This window comes from Rattus rattus, chromosome 10, assembly GCF_011064425.1.
Source record: "Rattus rattus isolate New Zealand chromosome 10, Rrattus_CSIRO_v1, whole genome shotgun sequence".
NCBI classification, from domain to species: Eukaryota; Metazoa; Chordata; class Mammalia; order Rodentia; family Muridae; genus Rattus; species Rattus rattus.
The window spans coordinates 1915626-1940506 of record NC_046163.1 but is presented as its reverse complement, the minus strand read 5'-3'; the positions used below and the strand labels follow the sequence as shown (position 1 = coordinate 1940506).

At 48.1% G+C, this 24881-nt stretch overlaps 1 protein-coding gene across 1 annotated transcript in view; it reads right to left on the bottom strand.

Annotated features, from left to right (window-relative positions):
* Atp2b4 (ATPase plasma membrane Ca2+ transporting 4) overlaps positions 1-24881 on the bottom strand; it is a 97641-nt gene that overhangs the window by 45767 nt on the left and 26993 nt on the right. The window contains 1 exon segment of the mRNA XM_032914927.1: positions 2641-3300. Coding sequence (XP_032770818.1) covers positions 2641-2833 — 193 coding nt within the window. The 5' untranslated portion in view covers positions 2834-3300.

Sequence of the window (24881 nt, the reverse complement as noted above, 5' to 3'; positions counted from 1 at the left end):
GTTAAAATGCAAAACCGGGGCTGGAAAAATAGCTCAACAGTTAAAAGCACGTCCTGCTCTTGCGGAAGATCTTGGTTCGGTTCCCAGCACCCACATGTCAACTCGCCATTGCACGGGACTCTAGTTCCAGGGGATCCATGACACCAACTTCTGGCAACTTCAGGCACCAGTATTCATGATGCACACAAACTTACTCAAATTTACTTATGTGTATTCACATACACACAAATAAAACATCTTTTAAAAATGCAAAACCCATTTTTAATTCCTCTGTAATTCTGTACGAAAAAGGCAACAGGATATTGATAGACTGTAGGTCAAAATATAGAAACTGCTCCATCATTTTCTACCCGTTACAAAGACCTCAGGTGGGTCATTAAAACCCTTCAGCCTAGACAGAGAATTCTGAAATTAAGTGCTAGTCAAACAACAAAGTTAATGAAAAGTAAGAAAAATTAATTTAAAAGTAAGTCCTATCTGCCTTTAGAATTGTATAAACAGAGGCTAACAAAACCATGTAAGTGTTAAAAATCTCACGGTCCTTCAAGGCTCCTTTTTAGCTATAATTTACAGAATTCTATCTACACTAAGCATGCGCTCAATCCAAGCAAATATCAAAGAATAAGGGGGCACTCTATTTTCCTTACTACTACCACTCTGCTCCCTAGCCAGGAGCAAACGTTTCAAATGTCCAGGCTCATGAGCGTCTCCTCTCAGCTTCTGAGGAAGAAAGGCTTTAAGTGCACACTCCCTGACCCCAATCTACTCAAACTTACTTCATGTTGGTTTCTAACTAGAATCTAGACTCATTCTCATATTCCCGTTATTAATCTGCAGGAGCCTCCCACAGGTGACAAAATCATACGAGGCTGAGAGGCCTGTGAATGGTCTTCTGGTAACAGGCTGGCTTCTTAGAGAAGGTAAATTGTCATAGCTATATGAGAAGGTTAGAGAGACGGGAGGAAAGTTTGGATCCTGTTCTGAGGAGCCCCCAAGTTCTAGCTTACTGGATCCCCAAGTCCCACTTTGTCAAAGAAACATCTGACCAGAACAATAAAAGGAGGAAAACAGGAAGATCCAGCTTCAGTTCTGATGTAGGTCTGTAAACACCTGTAGTGTCTCGGGTAAGCACAAGGAGGTATAGACTTTTCTTACAGCCTACACTCTGTATGAGTCACTGAGAAAGTCACTTAGGGGACAGGCATGGTGCTGCATGTCTGCAATCCTGGCACTTAGAAAAAGCTAAAGCAGGAGGGTCCCAAATTCCCAGTCAACTTTGTTAGCAGAGTGAGACTGTCCCAGGGAAACATAGGAGGGGATGGTGGGTGTGGCAGCGCATGCCTATAAGTTCTAGTGCTAGTGATTGGGAGGCCAAGGCAGGATGATTTGTTTAAGTTTGAGACCAGCCTGGGCTCATGAAGTGAAACCTTGTATCAATCAATCAATCAATCAATCAATCAATCAGTCAATCATAAAACCTCCAAACAACAACAACAATAACAAAAACAAAAACTTCAGCTTGCAGGAAGTGGACGGTATCCAAAAGGTAGTATTAGACACACGTTAGAAGGCCCAGGGAGCTGACTGAGAGCACCTAAGCACTGTCATCCTAAAACCAGGCCTCTGAGATGACAAGGAGCACAGAGAATAGACAGCAGCTGCAGTCACACATACCTTAGCCACACTACAGATTATGTTTCTTTGAAACTCATGGCCACTCACACTCTAGCAAAATCTCCAGGAATATGGCCTATATTTAATTTATTCAACACCTATTATCAGTTTGCACATGCACACGCAAACAGACGTGTGCACATATGCACTGTATTACTTAATACCAGTAACTCTGTGGGCAATGTATAAACGTTATTTCCAATATCTGAACTCAAAGGGTATAAGATATATACCTGGCCTCTGAGGCCAACCAAATGGGAGACTGAGGTAGGAGAATCATAACCTCAAATCCTGCCTACACTACAGAGTGAGTTCAAGTCCAGTCTGGGTAATGCAGTGAGAATCTGTCTTAGATTGAAAAGTAAAAAAGAGGGCTGAGGCTACAGCTTAGTGGTGGTGGTGGGGCTTGTACAAAGTCCTGGGTTTGGTCCCTACATGGTGGGGAAAATTTTTTATTATACAGGATTAAAAAAAAAATCAGTAACCCCAGGACAGACAATGGCAATTTGTCCAAAGACATATTTATAATATGGCATCCCATTTTCTGTGTACAATAAGGTACTCAGATGGCTGCAATACTATATCCTGTAGTCTTTTCTCACCCATTGAACTTCAAGATCAGTGTGAGGAAGATATCCATCTTATGCTCTCCTAGAATCAAAATCTGATAGAACGGGGAAATTGATCATACTGACAAGAACATCTACATCACCAATAAGAACCCGCCATACTATGGATTGATACATAAATCAGAGGAGAGAATGATTTAGAGAATCATGGTTCCTAAACATGGCACTTGTAGAAAGCTCCTCATGTGGCTTTCTCTGCTTTAGATGACTGCTCTTCCCACCAGACAAAAAACAACTTATTGGGTCTCCAGAAATGTACTTTCCTTAGAAGCTAGACATAATATTTCAAAATTCTAGTCACTGTCCTCCAATCCCCAACCCTTGAAACGGCCTTTACCTTCTACAGGGGAGGTTTTCAGTCTAGCGCAGATTTCTTGTACACTTCCATAGTGGGCACTGATCTGGGTCACTGCATCAGCTGCACGAAGCTCCATGAGCTTCCTCAGGTCCATTAAGGTGCAGCCAAACTCCCCTTCATAGCTCTCAGCTACCGAGTTGGCCGGCAAGTTATGTCTTGATGGATGCGTCATTTTGCCTTCGGTTACCAGACTCTCAACCAGAGAAGATGTAGAGTTTCCCCTCTAACTGAGCAGTGTCTCTTGCCTTCTCTTCTTCGTTTCTTCCCACTTTTTTCTTCTCTGGGAGCCCAGTTAGGGGATAAATTGACAATATCTTGTGCAATAAGTTTCAGAGTAGCAACACCAGGCCTAGAGATCCTTTCTTCTGTATTAAGTCTACTAGTGAGAGGAGGAAGAGGTTGGGGGAACTTAGTAGAAGACGGACGTAGTGTCACGATGATCGGTGTCCTCTGGGTAGAGACGGAAACGGTTGTCCACAGTACGTAGGTTCCTAGTTTAGACTACTTGTTCATATAGAAGTGGAAACAGGATAGGCATGTTACCATGGGGGCAACCTTAGCAACAACCAGCAATTTCGATGGTAGGGTGGCGTCAGCAGAAAGAGGAGGGCTCCCTGGATAACGATGATGGCTAGGCCTCTGGAATAGAGATGCAAAAAAAGACAAAAGGAAACAATTAGAGCAGCCATGAGGATCCAGGCTCTGCAAGTTACTCTCCAGCAGAAGGGTTTAAATGACAGTTGGTGTCTGAACGGAACTGAGAACTGAGGCCTAAGCTGAGTGTCCAGACTCATGGGAAGCCCTAGGTAGGCCTGCCGACTGGTAAGACTTTCTCCCAGAAACATTATCTTTAAGTCTTACTTCTTCTAAATCAAGCCACACAAATTAACTTAAGAAACTCGCATATAAAAAGTTATGACCTCTAATGCTCCCCCTACTTCATGGGCTGACAGAATACATTTGTCTTCTCTTACCTGTAAGATGTGAGAAGAATCAGAAAAGGAATCTAGACCCACGGGGGAGAAGAGTGGTGGCTTGCCTGGGTGCCATCTACTCCCAACACAGACACTTACAAACCAGGAAGACAAGCTGATTAAAGGTCTTTTAGAATGTTCAGCCTTCAGTGGTATGAAAATTTGGAAACCTACAGCACCAAATTTTGGTCTCAGAGCTAAGCCCTCCCAGAGGCTTTTCCTGGTAAGGAAAGAATGAAACAGGCTAACAGTTTATGGCACAGGGCGGATTCAGTTTTTCTATAAGGGGCAGGTAGACCTCTGAGGAAGAAAGATAGTAAGCCTGAAACCTATGAGTGTTCAAGTTTCTCCAGGGAAGGAGAGATAAGAGAGCAGTTTGTTCAGTCCATAAACAGACACTGTCCTTAGAGTGAGAGAGCACCAGGGGAACTCACATTAGCATAGTGACACATCAGAGAAAAGTAGGCATTTTTCCCTCAGCAAGATAGTTGTTACCTGGAGCACATACTGGCTGAGGTGGGCTGGCACAACTAGGCGTATGTGGGGATGAGTGGGGGTAAAGGTGGCTTAGAGACTGAGCTGAGCCCTGTGCTCAGCTGCAGACAAGGGCTAGCTACATGTTGTACAGTACATAGGGCCCCATTCTGGTTAAATAGCAGCCCTGCAATTGGTTTATGCTGCCAGGGCCTGGTAAGGCATTTCAATTGGCTGGGTAATAAACAGATGCTTTTTTTTTTTCTTCCAGAAGGTTAACCTGACTCTAGAGTCATCAGAGAAATACTTGGTTCTTTTTATCAATTATTTTCTCTAGAAATCCCATCTGGCCAAAGCCCCTGCTGATTCTAACCAATCATGTTTTAGGCAGGTTCCTCTGGGATGGAGGTTATCACACCTCTCCCCCTCAGCCAGCATGCCCTATCTACCTCCCCAGTACCCAGGCTCACAATAAGTTGAGCAAGCAGGGAATCCCAAGAAGGTTCCTTGAGGCAGTAGGTCTAACTCCCTCGTTAAGATTAGCGTAGGAGCAGGACCCACACCAGCAGTCGCAGTCCCTTCCCATTCAAATCCCATGGAAAGAAGATCAGACGATGGTACAGGAAGGGGACACACATTCACATAACTATGCCGTCACAATTGCCTAATTATTCTGCTAATTATTTTTGTTAATTTCTTCCTGTACCTAACTTACTGTGTGTGTGCTCTTGTATGCACACACAGGCACGTATGCCTTTTTGTGTGTATACATGTGCTTAGAGGACATGGGTAAACTTTGGGCTAGGGTCTCTCATTGACTTAAAGCTCCCCATACACTAGGCTGTCCAGCCAGCGACTTCCAGAGATCCTCCTGTCTTTGCCTATCCAGAGCTGGTACCAGCACATGCCACCACCTCGCCTTTTTATGTGGGCAGTGGGGACTGAACTCAGGCCTGCAGGCTTGTATGCAAGTGTTTTACCAACTAAATTCTCTCCTCAGTCTCTGTGCCTAATCTCTAAACTCCGTCACCAGGTATAATGGTGAACTCTTATGATCCCAGCACTCAGGGAGGTCAAGGCAGGAGTGTTACAAGTTTGAGGATCAGTCAGAGGTACAAGGCAAGGCCCTGCCTCTAAAAGTAAATGTTATAGGAAGTATCTTCTAGGAAAAAAAAACTTGTGTGTATGAGTATGCACAGGATTCTGTTATTCTCAGGGATCCAGTGAGTATCTTGGAACGCATCTCCCCCATTAGTTCTCCAAGCCTCTAAGGACTGAGAGGGGCTGCAGCAGCAGAAGACCCATCTTGACCCTTAACCTTTGAGGGGGATGTTCAAGACCGTGCTGACGAGCATGAAGCTGGAAGTCAGACTTTAATTTCCTTTCTTGCTTTTTCTCTTCCTTTCCCTCCTTCCTTTTCTTTTCTTTTTTCCCTGAAACAGAGTTTCTCTGACCATCCTAGAACTCACTCTGTAGACCAGGCTGGCCCCAAACTCCAAGATCTGCCCCTGCCCCTGCCCCTGCCTCCCTAGTGCTGGGAGTAAAGGCTTTTGCTACCACTGTCTGGTACATTTTACTTTTCTTAGTTTAAATTTTTTTACATATATGGTTATTTTGCCTGCGTGGGGTGTCTGTGTAGCACGTGCACGCCTTGTAGCTAAAGAGGCCGGAAGAGGGTTATTAGATCCTAGGGAGCTTGTGTTACAGAAGTTGTGAGCTGCCGTGTGGGTGCTGGGAACAGAACCTGAGTTCTCTGGAAGAGCAGCCGGTGCTCTTAACGGATGAGTCATCTCTCCAGCCTGTACAGATATAGTCTTGCTATGGAGCCCAGGCTGTCAAGAGGCTCACAATACAGCCCAGGGTGGCTGTAAACATCACACACACACACACACACACACACACACACACACACACACACACACACACACACCCCTCACCCCAGTTTCTGCCTCCTAAGGGCTGGGATTACAGGTCAGACCGCTATTCCCCGGAGCTGGGGACCAAACCCAGGGCCTTGCAGCGCTAGCAAGCGCTCTACCACTGAGCTAAATCCCCAACCCCATGAGCCGCTATTCTTAATGATTTTTATCGTTTCCGTCCCTGCCCGCTGCAGCATTTAGTCTGTGAAGCCATGGATTCTTTTGCCCAACTTGTTCACTGCCTTCTCCCCACCGCCTAAAAGAGAGCTTGTATCTCGTGGGCACTTCGTTGATATTTTTATTACTGAGTACACCCGCAGCACATTCAGAAACACACCTGCTACCCTCCCAGTCACCTTTAGTCTGCAAGGACCTTTAACTAGGAGAAGACTCAGCCCGACCTAACACATCGGGCTAAGGCGGTAACAGAGGAAGGGCATTCTGGACTTGACGAACACGTGTTTCAGAATGTTGGAAGGATGTTTGATGTTAAGCACAGGGCATTCAAGCAATGGGAGAAAAACCTCATTTGATCTGAGTGAACTTCTGTTTTCTTGTCCTTTAAGCAGGAGAACATTTGCTCTACAAACCTCTCCTTTTTTCCTCTCCAGGCAGCCCCCACCCTACAAGGAAAAGAAAATTCGAAGGCCGATTCCTTAACAATACCATGAATTGGGCAGTAGTCATTCGCAAGTGTCATTAGCATCTACAGTCTGGGTCCCAAGAGAACGAGACAGGGCTAAGTCCAGATTTCTTACTTTGAACCTCTCCGAGGGTTCAAGAGAGAGAGAAAGTCTTCCTTTCACACAGGCAACCTATGGAAGCAGGCACAGAAGATTAGAAGGCAGAATGCTACAGAACTGCTCCCGGAGGGTCACATATACCCAGCATATCAGCTGTCGGGCCATTGATTTCCAGTCCAAGTAACAGTGTGTGACGGAGACCTCAGGCTTCAGTGGGATCCACTAAAGTCCCACTGCACTGAGGGACACACGAGGTTTCTAGAACGTGAGCTCTTGGTAACTGCTGAGCTTGCTCCTATCCTTATTAGGCAACTGCTGAAGAAAAATCTGTGAGCCACCAGTCCTCCAGCCAGGAGGTGTTACCTCTGGGGCTGGGATTAGTCAGTCACTGGGCTGCGGAAAGCATTCTGGGCTGGGTATGTTACCCATCCTGTCTCCAGTCTTTTCTAACCCAGGGGATAATAGGCTACAAGGCTGAAGTCTCCTCCTTCCTGCCTGGGGCAAGAAACTACATTACTTCATGTGACCACCCAGCCCTGCTTCTCGATGCACTGGAGACGCATGCCACCCCACACCTTCTGATGAGCAGTGCACTGAGACTCATTAGTAAGAACCCCAAATAAGGAGAAAACCCTTGAGCTAGGTCACCAAAGCTTGACAGCTGCCCCATTAGTCTTTCAGTTCAGGAAGGAACTCCTTCCTACCTCTCCTGGGGTATTGAAAAAGGGGTTCATTTCCAGACCATCGGGGAAAGGGGCAACTCTGCCTATGTAGGTGACAGAGGAGGTCATCTTTGCAATTATGGAAGGAATCTGTCCCCGAGTCCTCCCAAACCATAGATGTCTCTGAAACTGGATGAAGCACAGGCAATAAAGCATGCTGGGAAATGGAGAAAAGGGGGCAGGGGGCTCCGACTTAGGCCTCCAGGTTGGGGCAGCACTGCAGACAGACTGCCTGGAGTAATAAATGACATGGACCACTCAACTGGAATAGCTTAGGAGAGCAGACGTGCATGTCCTTCTCTCTTCTGTGCTTTGATCTGGGCCAAGGGTTTTTGCTTTAGGGCAGGTTGTTAGTACCTGAGGGTGATGGGCATCTGGGTAGGTAAGATGGCATCTACGGGATACACCAGACTAGAATCTGAAAGCTGCTACTTAGCTCGTCCCCTCCCCCACCTCCCAGCCCTGCCTGTGGTTAGCTCTGACGAGTGTCCCTCCTCCCAAAGGGAGCTCCACCTTTTTCTCAGTCAGGAGCAGGGCAGTGGGAAGAGGGGGGAATACTGTTTTCTGGGTACAGTCACTGTGATAGCTGCTACACTTGACACTTCGTGTAAAAGTGAGAACGTTACCAAGTATAGGTAACACGAACGCAAATGCTATCCGGTCCCTAGCGCAGTGGCTGACAAGGACTGGATGCTGTGCTCCCGGTGGATATTATCGTCACTACATAGGCTGAGTCACTGAACGTCCATCAACAACCCTATTTTACGGCAGACAAATACGTCTCCAGAGAGCCAGGGTTTGAGCCCTAGTCTGAATCCAAATCCACTCTACCTCAGAAATGAGAGCAAAGCTACAGAGAGTGAAAAAGCTATGGAGGTGCCCCTAAACCACAGGGCCACAGAAACCTATTGGTCTCTTGCTCATGACCTGAAGACTTTGAAATAGGCGAAACACCCTTTGATATTTTTTTTTTCCAGGTAGTGGTAGATTCAAAGCTCACCACGAGAAGACATTGCCCAATCCTTCCCTCCTCGCCCACTCCATATCACCACCCCAACACTGTCCCGAAGCAGGGTGGACTGGGCTCTAGGCTGGCAGGGCTCTAAGAGCATGCAGTGCCCACCTGAGAAGAGCCAAGGATGCAGATACACATCTCGCCCCACCACCTAGCTTGGCCTTTGACCCCTAATGACCTATGCGGAGAGGTCCTGCTCAGGTTGCATCTCTCTGGCGTTCCAACGCTTCCCAAAGAGTCAAGCGGGCTGGGTTGTGGAACTGAGCTCCCGGGTGTTTGCCTAGCCTGTAGGAGACCATGGGTTCCATCCCCAGCACCACGTAAACCAGAGCCGGAGTCGGTCTGCAATCCTACTATGTGGGAGAGGCAGATCAAGAGTTCAAGTCCGGCTTATCTACTGAATTTGACGTCCGCCTAACCTGTGGGAGACCCCATCTAAACAAGGAAAAGGAAGGCCAATGAGAGAGCTCAGATAGCTCGTCTGCTGTCAAGGCGGATGCTCTGACTTTGATCTCTGGGACACACATGGTAGAAAGGGGGAACAACTCACACAAGTTGTTCTCTGACATCCACCTGAGCACCTTGGCATGCGCGCGCGCGCGCACACACACACACACACACACACACACACACACACACACACTCCCCCATACAAACAAGTAAATGTAATTTTAAACGTTTTGTTTATTTTTAAAGGAAAAAAAAACAAAGCTGGTAAGAGCCTGGTCATACAGTTCTTCTAGTCCTTGCGGGTCAGCGGCAGGGGGCTGGAGAGTTCAAGGCTAGCTGTGGCTACACAGAAGCTCTAGGTCATCAAGAACGTCACACAATGAGACTATGTCAAAGACAAATTAAGAACCTGGCCCTGTGGTGTTGGAGGTTTGGCTCAGTGGTAGAGCGCTTGTCTAGCAAGCGCAAGGCCCTGGGTTCGGTCCCCAGCTCCGAAAAAAAGAAAAAAGAAAAAAGAAAACAAAAAACAAAAAAAAAGAACCTGGCCCTGCAGGCTGCTGTGTCTGAACTGTCCTGAGCTGGCCCTTCTCACAGCTCCAGGCATACTGACCTAGGCACGCTCCCCCTTTAGACACACACGGGGGCAGGAGGTCAGAGGCAGAAGGCAGGACTTTGCCCGAGTGTTGGTAACATTTGGATGTTAGGGATACTGCTTTTCCCAAGAGCTACACTCATGGCAGGAAGCTAAGTGAGGCAGGGGCACTGGACCGCAGGATGGCACTCTGTAGCCAGATCCAGAAACCTGATGCCGTGCTCAGTTAGCTTTTAGACCTGGGGTGCAGTGTGTCAGTCCTTTCTGAGGAGAGAGAGGATAATACTGCTTTCTGGTTAGGTGTGGTAGTGCATGTCTCTGAGTTCGTCCCAATTCAGGATGGGAGGAGGAGGAGGAAAAGGAGGAGGAGGAAGAAGAGGAAGAGGAGGAGGGAGAGGAGGAAGAGGAGGAGGAGGAGGAGGAAGAGGAGTTGTTCAAGGCCAACCTAAGATACAGGAGAAAGAAAGAAATGCAATGTCAGCATTCGAGGAACCACCTAGAGAAAATGTGACCTCAGATTCATAATCCATCCTCCTCCCCAAAGCCACCAGGTATTAAACTAAGTACAAAGCACACCCAGACCCAGCAAACTAAGCCTAGGTGTACCACACAAGGAAGTTCTTATACAGGACCTAGAGAGGGCGTGCACAATGACTTCCCTGGTATGTTATCTGTTGTGACAGCCAGTTGGAAGCCTTGTACTTCCAAAAGACTTGAGGATTGACTAGATAATAACAGGACAGGCATGGAGGTGGGAGCAGGAATGTGCCTTCCTTCCAGAGCAACATCACAGCTCTCCGTCCACTCCTGCTGCATCCTCTAATGGCACTCATATTGTCAGGACATGATAAGGGCCAGAGCCAGGGTCCTCTTCCAAATCATCACACTGGCCCAGGTCATCTCCATCCTCTAGGGACTAGATGACCATTGTGTTCTCTCTCTCTCTCTCTCTCTCTCTCTCTCTCTCTCTCTCTCTCTCTCTCTCTCTCTCTCTCTCTCTCTCTCTCTCTCTCACACACACACACACACACACACACACACACACACAGATTTTGGGTGGGAGAGACAGCACCATCTAGCAGGTCTAGCGTCCGGGGAGCTGGCAGCCTCCCTGCCCCTTGATCATGAGAAATGCTTGGGAAAATGGTCAGCTGGAGTATTTGTTTCTCACCCCTCAGAACTAGAACAGGAAGCTGCTGGGCCACATTCAGTGCTCCAGGGCAGTGACATTCAAGCATTCGGTATAGACACACTCTTGGAGGACATAGATTGCCTTTCTTGGGGCTGCTGTGGTTTTTCCACACATCGGTTCCTAGGGAACAAAGCAGCTTTCAGCAGCTGGATTTTCGGCAGCTGGATTGGCTCTGGGGTTATTTTTAGAAACAGAGTCCATCAGACTCCATCCTGCTTTGGAGGGAAGTAGAGGGTCAATCCCTCCTGGCTATAAAGTATGGACCCGCTTGCCCCCCTGGTGACTTCTCCTCTTGTCTACCACAAAGGGGTGGCAGGGCAGCTGCTCTGTGCCTAGGATCTCCACAGGGAAGACAGCAAAGTGACACTGCCAAGTGACACAGACACTCGTTAGTATGGCCAGCCACTTACCCCTTTCAACCCCTAGAGTCCCACTGTACATAGAAAAAGAGCTCTCACCACCCTGGCCTTCCTGGAGTTCTCTTATCCCAACCAGCTCCTGGAAGACACAGGCAAAGAGCGAGGCCAGCTTGCTGAAAAGGTGCTTATTAAGAGAGCAAACAAAACACAACACAACAACAAAAATCAACACCAACTGTGTGGGCACACACACATCTGTTATCCCAGCACTTGGGAGGATGAAGCAGGAGGATTACCGTGAGTTTGTGACTATATGGTAAGACCCTATGTTAAAGCAAAACAAAACGAAAACAAAAGAAGGGAAGGAGAGGAGTCAGAGAGAGGGAAGAAAAGAAGACTTTGGATATGGGAGGGACACCAGGACCCCTGGGAGCTGTCCCTCTCAGCTCCTAGATCAGGATTGAAGCCAGCCTAGGAATGGATCTGCCTGCCTCCTCCTCCTCCCTCCCTCCCTCCCTCCCTCCCTCCCCCTCCTCCCTCCCTCGCTCCCTCCTTCCCTCCCTCCCTCCCTCCTTTCCTCCTCAACCTAATTTTTCTCTAGACAGGGTTTCTCTGTGTAGCCTTGGTTGTCCTAGAACTTGCTCTGTAGACCAGGCTGGTCTTAAACCCAGAAATCTGCTGGTCTCTGCCTCCCAAGTGCTGGGACCACAGGCATGCATGACCATTGCCAGTCTGGAAATGGGCGTTTCTAACAAATGGATAGAGAAGCCATTGCTCAGGGCAGCATTTGAGAGCCCCCCAGGGATTCTGATGCTCTCCACCGACTCCCCTGTAAATCAGCAGCTCCTCAAGGTTACAGGGCTTTGAAAGCCCGAGGCAGTCCTAACTCCAGGCTGATAGGCGAAGGCAAGGCTGTGCCACCTCTTTGCTCTTGCCAGGTGCTCCTTAGATGCCTGCATCCCTTTTCTTCATCTCAGAGACCGGTGAGCTTCCCAAGGAGAACCACCTCTTTTTACAGGCTGCAGCAGGAGTCTGGGTTTATTTAGGAACTGGGGCTCAGGTAGAGCTGAACCCCTGCCATTTCCGCTTTCTGTCTCTACAGGAGAGGAGGGATGGGTGGAAGCCTCAAAGGTGAGGGTGAATCAGAACTTCTGACTCCCTAACCCCCACCTCGTCCCTACCCTGCCTAAGGGCCAGGCCCACTGTCTCCATGACACCTCCCCAGGAGCCTGCCCACTGCTCTCAGGCCAAGGGCCTGCGTGTGCTGGTGGGGGCAGCAGCCGCTGTTTTCCAGGCTGGCTGACAGGCTGTTATAAACACTCGTTTTAGGTTGCTATGGCAAAGAGAGTGTGTAGCCTGGCTACGGTGAAGCTATTTATGTGCCTGAAATGGCAGAGTGGTATGTTTTTTATTATTTTACTTTGAAAGTTTTCCTTTCCCAACCCCCTAGAAGGACATTAAAAAGAGGGAGGAGGGGAGAGGGGGACCACAACTTTCTCAAGAACCAAAAGAATAGCTTCAGAAAGCGAAGCTGGAGCCCTGAGCTGGGAAGGGGGAACCGGAAGTCAGAGCAGGGGTAGGCCAGCACCTTAAAGAAAGGAATTCCTGGTTTCTGGCCACAAGCGCCTTACCACTTGGGAACTGGAGGCCCAGCTCATCAGGGAGAAGGGCCAACTCCAGGTCCCTGTCACCTCCCTATAAGCTTCTACCAAGGAGAAAGACAAAGTCTCTTTGTCATCACCCTCTAATCACAGCATCCTCACTGTCCCATGTCCTGTCATGGGATGAAGACACCAAAGATCCCTTGAGGGTCAGGGGAGGAGAAACTCAAAACTACCACACCCTTGCATGGGTGGCAGGGCCATCTGGCACCGAACCTAGCCACATGTGGCTGGAGGTTTACAGGCAACAACCTCTTCAGGTGCCTCTGAAGAGAGACACATTCCTCTGCTTGTCATCATGTGTATGTGTGTTTGTGTGTGTGTGTGTGTGAGTGTGTGTGTGAGACAGTGTGTGTGTGTGTGTGTGTGTGTGTGGGTGTGTGTGTGTGTGAGTGTGTGTGTGTGTGTGTGTGAGTGTGTGTGAGTGTGTGTGTGAGTGTGTGTGTGTGAGTGTGTGTGTGAGTGTATGTGTGAGTGAGTGTGTATGAGTATGTGTTTGAGTGTGTGTGTGTGTGTGTGTGTGTGTGTGTATGTCCCTTTACAGCACATCTAAGATGTTAGTAGAGGTGGTAAGGACCTATCTATCATACCACTGAGTATGTCTTCAAGTTCAAATGCTGTAGGAGGACCACTGAGCATAGGACAAGTTGTTTTGTTTTTTGTTTTTGTTTTTGGCAGAGGCAGAGAATGATCAGAAATCAGACTCCCAACTCCCTTTCTTTCTGAGAACTATGACTCTCAGCCTTGTTCACTCTCCCACCACAAAATAAAATAAATAAGGAGAAAGGAAGGAAGGAAAGAAACAGGTCATGAATCACAGGCTGGAGCAAGAGAGAAATCAATAGTCATGGGGTAAACGTGTGCATCTACGTATGTATGCACACACACATAGATGTACAAAGTGTCTAGTGGCTTCTCTAAACATTCTGTAGTCACTTAATGGCAGAGATGAGAATTACCTTCCAGTGGCCAGGGACTAGGATACAGAAGGCACTGCTGGTTGGAGATGCAGCTCAGTGGTAGATGGGCTCTATGTTCAATCCCAGGACCAGGGAGAGAGAGAAAGAAAGAGAGAGAGAGAGAGAGAGAGAGAGAGAGAGAGAGAGAGAGAGAGAGAGAGAGAGATTTTGACTGATTTCAGAATCTTATCGTCCCTTTTCCCTACCAGCTCCTTTCAGATGGGTAGAATCTGACTAAGTAAGAAACTCACTGCTGTGGGCCACATTAACTAGATCAAAACAAAATGCAGATGGGGTTTGAGAGTGCAAATTCCTAGACTGTTCCAGTTCCCTCCATATTGAAAGCTAACTGAAAGCTTTATGGATGCCACCCTGGCCGGGAAAGGATACAGAGAACACCCTCGGGGAGAAGAGAGGGCAGGAAGAGTGGGGGGCAGGGCAGTCCCCCTGGAGGGAAGCCTCCTCCTCCTGCTGCGGCCAGAGAGGTCAGAGTCTTAAGCAACAGCCCCAGTGAGCCGATAAAAATGGTACTGCGAAAAATCAGAACCCGAGACACATATCAGTCTTGGCAGCACCTTGAGGTCAAAAGAGTAGAGCAGACAGTTTCTGAGCTTGTCAAACTGTCATCTGCTTCGAAGTTCCTGGAGGGTTGGAGGGTAAGGGGAGGGGTGAGGGGAGGGGTGCTAGGCGGGTGGTGGTGGAGAGGTGGGGCATCTCTGGACGTCGGAGCACAAGCCACTTAGAAGTAGCAACCATGATGCCCCCTGCCCCCCACTGTGTCTTCTGGGTCTGAGGTTGGTGGGTACTACTCAGGAACTTGTAAAACAAAACAGATGCTGACATCGACCTGTCTCAGAATCCCAGGGTAGAACGAGCTTCCAAAATCATGGACTGGAAAGAACACCTGTGCCACAGGGCTCAGCTCCGTGGCGATGGACACAGAGTGCTCTGTTGAAAGAGTCAAAGGGCAGGCAAAGAGGTGACTCAGCCACAGCTGGTCACTGTTGATGGGTCTCTCAGCTGGGGGAGGGGGAAAGGGAGAGGGAGAGGGGAGAGGGAGAGGGGGGGAGGGGAGGGGAGAGAAGGAGGGAGGGGAGAAGGAGGGAGGGAGAGAGAGAGAGAAAGTTGAGAGGGGGGGGTGGAGGGAGGGAAGAAAGGAGAGAGGGGGGAGGAGAGAGAGAGAGAGAGAGAGAGAGAGAGGGAGAGGGAGAAGGAGAGAGAGAGAGAGAGAGAGAGGAGAGAGAGAGAGAGAGAGAGAGAGAGGGAGGGAGGGAGAGAGAGGAGAGGAGGGAGGGAGGGGGAGAGGGAGAGAGAGAGAGAGAGAGAGAGAGAGAGAGAGAGAGAGAGAGATGGAGAGAGAGAGAATGAGAGAGAGAATGAGAGAATGAGAGAGAGAAGGAGGGAGAGAGAGAGAATGAGAGAGAGAGAGAGAGAGAGAGAGGGAGAGAGAGGGAGAGAGAGGGGGAGGGAGAGGGGAGAGGGAGAGGGAGAGGGAGAGAAAGAGAATGAGAGAGAGAAAATGAGAGAGAGAGGGAGGGAGAGAATGAGAGAGAGAAATGAGAGAGAATGAGAGAGAGGGAGGAAGAGAGAGAGAGAATGAGAGAGGGAGGGAGAGAGGGAGAGAGAGGGGGGAGAGGGAGAGGGAGAGAGAAAGAGAATGAGAGAGAGAAAATGAGAGAGAATGAGAGAGAGGGAGGGAGAGAGAGAATGAGAGAGAGAGAATGAGAGAGAGAGAGAAAATGAGAGAGAGAATGAGAGAGAGAAAATGAGAGAGAGAGAGAATATGTTTCTTCCAAGTGAACAGTATCCCGGCTACAGCCTAATGCTTGACTCATCTTGGGGAATTAATGAATAAGGATGGTCGTGGGAAGTCTCATCTCCAAGGTGAGGGAGAGCAGAGAAGGGCGAGTTTGTGCCCAACTGCACGTTACCAGATGGTTCTGCTGTCTGCTGTCCCTATGGAACATGGGTAAGGAGTAGATATGCCCGGTGGCAGAGGCCTTCTTCTGTCTCTCCCCGCCATTATGGAAAGATTCAGAGAGGACCTGGAGGAAGAGGAGTATCACCTTCCCTGAGGGAGCAGCCACATTTCTAAAACTCTGAGTGAGCTTGTCTCCAGCCTCGCACTTCCTGGCCAGCTGTTTGGAATTAGCAAGAACTTCATCACCAGGGACAACCCTTTTAGGTGTTGGGAAAACTTGTGCCTCCCCATCCCAGTCCAAAGAGAAGCTGAGGACACACGGCCTCCTTTCTCTTCCCCACCCTGCTTCCCCAGCCAGCCTCAGAGGACTCTCCCGGGGGGTGGGGAAGCAGGGGCACACTGGCAGCAGGCTAGGGGAAACTTTGCCGTCTAAGGCTGTGGAATTCTCCCGCTGGGCTCCTCCTTAATCATCACAGCGCTGCTGTATCTTGAACTTGGAACTTTAAAAGGTAGTCCTGGCCCTTGAGAAAGACAAACATGTCAGCAGAGAAAAGCCGGTGCAAGCTGGTGTAAGCACTTCTAACCGGGCTCTGGAGTAGCCAAGGAACTGCAACAAGGGAGAGCCCCCTTACCACCCAAAATGGGCATAGGCCACATGGCAGAGATGACTTCCAGACTACATCAAGGAACACTGCCTGTAGCCACATTCTTCACCCCATAGAGAATTTTGCTTCCGTTAAGAACCTACCCGGAGAAGGAATGGCTAACGGCTAGTGGGGATTGTTTGATTAGTTTTTGAAAACTTTTCTCCTTTCTCCTTGAAAAATCTGAGGCTTCGTGGCCTTTTAGGAAAAGAGAACAAAAAGTGCTAGAGAACCCACAGGCCTGAAGTACTAGCTTCTAAGACTGGTCTAAGTGGCCTCTGAGGCCAGGTTGCTATGGTTTCCAGGAGGACAAAAGAGGGGGTAGGGAAGGAACTGCCCTTTTCTTCCTATGGGAATAGTTTCAAGAAAGGAGGGTGCTTACAAACCGAGGGCGTTACAGAACTCAGAGCAACACTTGTGCAGCCCAATCCTCTGAGTGCAACAGGCAGGAGGCCCTTGTAGCAAAAGACCCTATCTGGGGTGAGATCACTTCAGAACTCCCAGAAGGTGAGCACTTCCAGACCAAGCCTAGAGGCAGAGATCACGGAGCTGTGACAGAGCTGCGACGGAGAGCCTGGAGAAGAGAGATGGGGCCAACAACCCCAAACCGTGTGTGAAGGTTCCGTTTCCCCCAGTAAGGTCTTCTTGGCCACCCACCCCGACATGGCATCAACACGCGGCCTGCCCAAGTCTCCTGGTTGCTTCACCTTTCAACTCTCAATCAGGATGGGTGGGATAGTGCCAAGTGCCAGCCTGCTACAGTGTCCTCCAAGCAGGATCTGTCAGCAGAATGCGGCCACCTGGCCAAGGAATTCCCTTTCAGAGCACGGGGAGCTGAGAGCCTCCACTTGGATGAGAGCAACAGAGTTTTGTCAGCTTGCCTTCTCTCGGAGAGGTGACAAAGAGGGCTGAGGTTTCTAAAGTTTGGCTGAGGGTTCTGCCATCTTTAGAACCAAAGACTTGGGTACCACAGTAGACTAAGTATCACCATGTCCTCTCATTTTCTCAAAACATACGAGCTGTCATCAGGCAGCCACGGCCAAGAGGTCAATAAATCACAAGTGTATCACTGGCCAGTGCGCCAGTAAGTTCCTTGCCTTTTCTGGAAAGACTCCTGCTTTGCCACCAGCTATAGCAGTGGCTCTCAATCTGTGGGTCGTGACCCCTTTGGGGATTGAATGACCCATTTCACCAGGGTCGCCTAAGACCATCTGCATGCCAGATGTTTACATTAGGATTCATGACAGTAGCAGAATTGCAATTATGAAGTAGCAATGAAAATTTTATGGTTGGAGGTCAGCATAACACAAGGGACCGTGTTAAGGGGCCATGGCACTAGGAAGGTTGAGAGCTACCGAACTACAACGTCACACAGCTCACAGAACCCCCAGCATTGTAGAGAATTCGGGGGGAAACCGATGTAAGCCTCACAGCTTTACACAAATTGTGAGGCAAACACAGGACCCAGGCATTGGACAAACACGTTGCACAGTCTAGATGGGAAATCAGGGCAGAGGTGGGGGATAACGTGGTTTGTACCAGGCATGGATTGGAGGCTAGCACCGGCTTCCTGTACCTGTTCACTCACACTTAGCAGGCATCTCTGGGGCCATACTACTTGGAGCAGTCAAGCTTCGTGCAGGGGAGTTCATTCATAGCCTCCCCTCCCCCATCTTATGGCTCAGCCCTCTACCTATACACCCTCCCGCCCCCAGCAAAGGGGATCCTTCTGCTACTTCTAGGCTGCTTCCCACAGTTGTTTAGGGTGTGCCTTGCACAAAAGTACCAAGGAGGTGACTGGGACACAAAATCTACGCTGGGTTTTTTTGTTTTTGTTTTTGTTTTGTTTTTTGTTTTTTTTTGTTTTTTGTTTTTTGTTTTTTGTTTTGTTTTGTTTTTTTTTTGGATGAGCCTTGTATCGTGAGCTAGCTTCATTTCTCTCAAATCTTTGCAAAGTCGCCTAATGGAACTAACGGTTATTCTTACCTCTTTGCCCGGAACATTCTCTGGACCCACAAGACCTTAAGCAACACCCGAAGAAGAAAACCAGCAGCAAAAACAGTCTGACCACGGATACACCGGAAGCAGAGCTTAGGATACCAAGGCAGCCAGATACATAATAAGCCAGTTCAGACCCATGACAGTTTCTACCAATCTGTCTTTCCCGAGTCTTGTCCACATCCAGAAGGTTAAGGCTAAGGTCATGATTTTGAGGCTAGCCTGGGTTATCTAGTCCTGATCTCAAAGCAGGAACAAGAGAACAAATCCCCACACTCCACCCACTGCTTGGCGGTGGGTGTCTGCATCTGTCTGAGTAAGCTGCTGTGTGGAGCCTCTCAGAGGACAACTTGCTCCCATCTGCAAATGTAACAGAGTATCATTAATAGTATTAGAGACTGGTGCTTGCCAGTGGGATGGGTCTCAAGTTGGGCGGGTTATTGGTTGGCCATTCCCTCAGTCGCTGCATTTCTTGTAGACAGGATACATTTTGGGTTGAAAGCTTTGTGGGTGGGTTGGTGTCTCTATGGCTCCACTGGGCTTCCTGCCTGGCTACAGGAGGTGGTCTCTTCAGGTTCTAGGTCCCTAATGTAGTGAGTCACAATTAAGGTCACCGCCATTGATTCTTGGGTACCTCCCTTATCCCGGGTCTCTTGTCTCTTCCTGGAGATGCACACCCCCCCCCTCACCCTCATCAACAGAGTCAACTAACCCGGACCTTTGGGGCTCTCAGAGTCTGAACCACCAACCAAAGAACATACATTGGCTGGAGCTAGGTCTCCCTGCACATATGTAGCAGATGTGCAGCTTGGTCTTCATGTGGGTCCTGAATGACTGGAGTGGGGCCGTCCCAAAAGCTGTTGCCTGTACATGGGATATGTTCTTCTAGTTGGGCTGCCTTGTCTGGCCTCAGTGGGAGAGGAAGGGCCTAGAAGCTTGAAGTGCCAGGGTGGAGGGATTCAGGGTGGGGGGTTCAGAGGAGAAGGGGAGGAGGGATGAGGGAAGGATTATGGGAGGGGGACAGTGAAAGGGATGTAAAGTGAATAAAAGTTAAAATTAAATTAAAAAATAACAAAACATTGAAGTAATTCACTGTACAGAGGTTGGAGTGTTATAAATGATTGTTTCCTTTGGGTATAAAGGGCCACATGCATTGGATGAAGGCCTACAGTAAGAAGATATTGTAGAAGGATACAGTGAGAAGATATTGTAGAAGGATACAGTAAGAAGATATTGTAGAAGGATACAGTGAGAAGATATTGTAGAAGGATACAGTGAGAAGATATTGTAGAAGGATACAGTGAGAAGATATTGTAGAAGGATACAGTGAGAAGATATTGTAGAAGGATACAGTGAGAAGATATTGTGGAAGGATACAGTGAGAAGATATTGTAGAAGGATACAGTGAGAAGATATTGTAGAAGGATACAGTGAGAAGATATTGTAGAAGGATACAGTGAGAAGATATTGTAGAAGGATACAGTGAGAAGATATTGTAGAAGAATACAGTGAGAAGATATTGTAGAAGGATACAGTGAGAAGATATTGTGGAAGGATACAGTGAGAAGATATTGTAGAAGGAAGGAGAAGATATTGTAGAAGGATACAGTAAGAAGATATTGTGGAAGGATACAGTGAGAAGATATTGTGGAAGGATACAGTGAGAAGATATTGTGGAAGGATACAGTGAGAAGATATTGTAGAAGGATACAGTGAGAAGATATTGTGGAAGGATACAGTGAGAAGATATTGTAGAAGGATACAGTGAGAAGATATTGTAGAAGGATACAGTAAGAAGATATTGTGGAAGGATACAGTGAGAAGATATTGTGGAAGGATACAGTGAGAAGAAGGATATGAGAAGATGTGGAAGGATACAGTGAGAAGATATTGTAGAAGGATACAGTGAGAAGATATTGTAGAAGGATACAGTGAGAAGATATTGTAGAAGGATACAGTGAGAAGATATTGTAGAAGGATACAGTGAGAAGATATTGTAGAAGGATACAGTGAGAAGATATTGTAGAAGGATACAGTGAGAGGATATTGTAGAAGGATACAGTGAGAAGATATTGTGGAAGGATACAGTGAGAAGATATTGGACAGATGAAGCAAGCTGCCTGCCCCTCTGCCAGAGGCCGCCAGTTCCTCTGGCCAAGTTGTTACTACTCCACATCCCATATCTAACCCAGGACTCTACATAACCAGGGGGACACCAGTGTTCCCTGTTTCGATTCCTCCCAAACCTCTAACTTTTGCAACTGTCCGAGGAATCTATTTGCCACTTGTTAAGTGGCGTCAGCAAGAAGGCAGAGGCAGCAAGCCTCAACAGTTGGTTAAAAAGAATGTTCTTCAGGAGCTCGTCCTGAGGTATTACTTCCCAGATACTAAAGCATACAGCCATTTGGTCGTTGTGACAATTTTTAAAGACAGGGCAGATTTGATAACACATGAAGCTCATTGGTAATGTGGCTCACTAATTAAGACCATACAATAAGCCGTACACCCACAGGAAGAATCTAGAAGCAATAAGACATACAGCATGCCCCATGGTCCTATCAAGAGAGTAGACGGAGCCAGGCCTGTGGTGGGTGTAGGCCCATAACCCCACCTACTTGGAGGACATCCGCACTGTCTATTTAAAAAAGTGTCACAAATAGCAATGTCAGAGTTTTGAGAAAAAAAATTCCAGCCTTTCTCAGTTGCAGAGGGAATTTAAAGTCAACCTGGGCAGAAAATCAGCTGGAGGTGGGCGTGGGATCAGGGTCTTATACACTGTCTGGTTTATCCTCAGCTCTGTTTAAGCACATCCCTGGTCAAACTTCGTGAGAGCCTATCTCAAGATAAACAGAACAGCCAGTGATGGCATTACCTACAATCTCAGTACATGGGAGGTGGAAGCAGGAAGCAGGAAGCAGGAAGCAGGAGGATCAAGAGTTCAAGGCCCCTCTGGGCTAATAAGATCCCGTCTCAGACAAACAGAGAGTATTAGGGATATAGCTCAGTAGGAGAGGACTTGTCCATTATGTGTGAGGCTCTGATACTGAAGCCAGTAGTAGGAACCCTGCCTCCCCACAGTATACAAACAGAAGAGAGTGGAGAGAGGCGGAATGAGAAAAGGAAAACGTCCTGCATTAGACTCAGATACTACACTGGAGCTGGGGGATCCTGTCCTGGTGAGCTCAGAGGATTCAGAGGAGAAAGCTCAGAGACTTCTTCCCTGAGGTGACTGTGAGGCTTGCTGGGTGCATGTGTGACTCCGGTATGTGTCATCACTGTTATTGGCCATGGGCACCTTAAGGGTGCAAATTGTGGTCTAGCCAGAGGCTGTGCAGCTACAGGGGCACTGAGGATTGGGTGTTAAAGGGCAAGCTACTGAGGAAGAGTCAGAGGAAGGAAGTAATAGGGCTCTCTTCTCGGGGAACCCCCAGTCTGGAGAAGTCTGGATGACGGAACCAGGGTGTGCCACACAGAGAGAACCCGTGATGAGTGTGCACACAGGAATCCTCAAGGCACCGAGGACCTTGTGGAGCCCTGCCTGGTGTGTCAGGCAGACAAGGGGAAGGGCTGGAGAGAAGAGAAAAACAAAAAGCCACAAGACATTTTTAAAAGTAGAGAGAAGAGGCTGCTTTTCGGCAAGCACATTTCCTGGGACAGGCAGGCTGAAGCAAGATGGAGAGACACTTCCCTGTGTAGCACTCCTGGGCCTATGTGATGTCATACACTTGGTCAAAGAGATCATCTCTGCAGCCAAGCGTAGCAGAGCTCACCTATAATCCCAGGACTTGGGAGGCAGAGGCCCGCCTGGTCTACATGGTGAGTTCCAGGACAGACAGAGCTACATAGTGAGACCTTGAAAACCAAAAAGCAACTTGAAGCAAAACAAAACAAAGCAACAACAACAACAACAACAAAAAAAAAAACAACAACAAAAAAGATGAAAGAAAAAAATCGACCTCTGGAAGGTGAAACCTAGAAGGTTTTATACCTATTCCCCTCACTGCCTGCAAGAGCTGGCCCTGGTTTCCTGCTTCTAAACTCCTGCCTACTGTGCTGGGCCCAGGAAGAGCCAGGATGCCCTGGGATGGGCGAGGGCAGTGTGCTGCACACTTGCACAATGGAACTGTTATTCTCTTCTTCAAGGAAGGAAATGGACACATTACATTACAGAGTCTCAAAGACACGATACTAAGCGAAATAAGCCAGACGCAAAAGGACAAAGACTGTAGATTCTATTCATGGGAAGAATCTACAGTAGAGACAAGGAAGGAGTGTGCTGGTTACCAGGGGTTGGGGTGAGGGGGACGGTGCCGGATCATCCAGAGGGAACAGTTTCTGTTGTGTGGGTGAAAAAGTCCAGGGATGGAGGGTGGTGATGGTTTTACAACAGTGTGACTGTATATAAGTTTCATGTGTCACGTATTTCAATGCATACACACACACACACACACACACACACACACACACACACACACACCTAACTCAGGAAGCAAATACGAAAGTGGCACTGTACTCAGAACTCAGTTGGGCCCATCATGGTCACAGAGGTAAAAGGCCAGAGCTACAAAGGACAGTCATTGACAGTGACCTTTGACAAGCTTAGGACTGAGAGAAAAAGGAGGGCCTGGTAAACGTCACACAGCAAGCAGATGACCTGAGGAGGCTGTGTGACCCAGCCTTGGATTAGGGTAGCAAACAGGACTTTTTTTTTTTAAAGTTTTATTTATTTTATGTATATGAGTACACTGTCGCTGTCTTCAGACACACCAGAGGAGGGCATCAGATCCCCTTACAGATGGTTGTGAGCCACCATGTGGTTGCTGGGAATTGAACTCAAGACCTCCGGAAGAGCAGTCAGTGCTCCTAGCCACTGAGCCATCTCTCCAGCCCCAGACAGGACTTTGTAAATTCAAAGAGTGTGTGAGGTGGTAGGGCAGTGAGGAGGCCGGGCAAGAGGGTGAGCTATCACCTTCTGAAGGAGCAGGAGGAAAGAGTCAGCTTTCACCTACTGTCACTTCCAAAGTCACCCCATCCCATCACCTCCTTGGAGTACAAAGACCTGAGAGGAGTGAGGACAAAGGAGGCCCTCCTGCCTTAACACAGAGAATCCCTAGGTTCCTATGGAACCCCACATCGTCTCACTGGATGCCCAACAGCCTTAGGAGAAAAGGTGACTATCATTTCTATTTCACGGGGACAAAACTCTTGGACATATGTCTAGGGACACACAGGAGCAGAGCCACAATCCACATCTGAGGTTGACAAAAAGCTGCCCCCCAGCCCCAACAATCCTGCCTTTGAGATACTTTCTAGGCCAGGAGACTCTTTCCCAGGCACTGGTCCCTTCAAATTATTGAGGACATAGGCTTGTGGACAAGGTCAAGGTCATTGGCTATATAGCTGGCCCAAATCCCAGAGCCTGTTTGACCTTGGCCTAAGTAGTTAAAAGTTTCTGGTTCCTAAGTTCTTGCATGAAACACACAAGCGCGAGTGCACATGCGCGCGCGCACACACACACACACAGAGAGGGTGGGGGGAGAGAGAGAGAGAGAGAGAGAGAGAGAGAGAGAGAGAGAGAGAGAGAGAGAGATGCATACACAGGGTTGGGGGAGGTACGTTGGTGTTGGTGGTGCTGGGAATCAAACTCAGGACCTGAAGCTTGTTAAACATGGACCTCTCCTGAACTACATTCTCAACTCTATGGTTGACTGACTTGTCACTTCATTTGTTGAGTCTGGAGCCAGTAGGGACCGACTTCATGAGTCAGAAGTTGAGCAAAACTTTACAGCATGTGGTAAGGAAAGGAAAGGAACTTTTGTTGAATGCTAATGAACTGGATTGGAATCCAAGCTCTGATGTTGGACAAGTTCCCCACCAGCGTCACCACCCAGTGACCATGTAACATGCAGAGCAGTGCCAAGCCATCTGGCTTATTTCTGTAGGAAAGCACTTTGCTTACAACCAGCACATTCCTCAGCAGGAGAGGGACATTTCACTCTCACCCTACTAACTTCTGAGCGTACTCTTTTTTGGGGTCGCTGTTAGCAAGCCCTTAGGCAGGAATTTACCCGTGCCCACTTAATTCCTTCTAAAATCAATATGGGTCTCTACCTCAGTTCCAGGCTTTGATTTAGGAATAGTAATAGAAGCCATCATGATATATATATATATATATATATATATATTCATTCATGAATTAATGAATATTAGTGATTAAAGTGACTAACACAGCAGCTACCTCAGAAATGCTAATAGCTTTTCATTTCTCTTTTGGGTCAGAACCTTAGTATATATCATTTATGTGAGTGCTTTCTCTGCCTCTGTGTGTGTGTGTGTGTGTGTGTGTGTGTGTGTGTGTGTGTGTGTGTGCGTGTGCACTGTCTGCAGGGGGTAGCGATTGTCATGGGAGCTCTGAAACTGGCATTACAGATGATTGTGAGCTACAATGAGAGTGCTCTTAACTGCCGAGCCATCCCTCCAGTCCCAAGCGTTAATGTATTTGTTTTAATGGCCACATGTACGCCCTTCATTTGTGTTTCCTTTCCCTTTACTAGTTTAGAAGATGTAGTTTTCATCTACAGAAGTGCATGCGTGCGT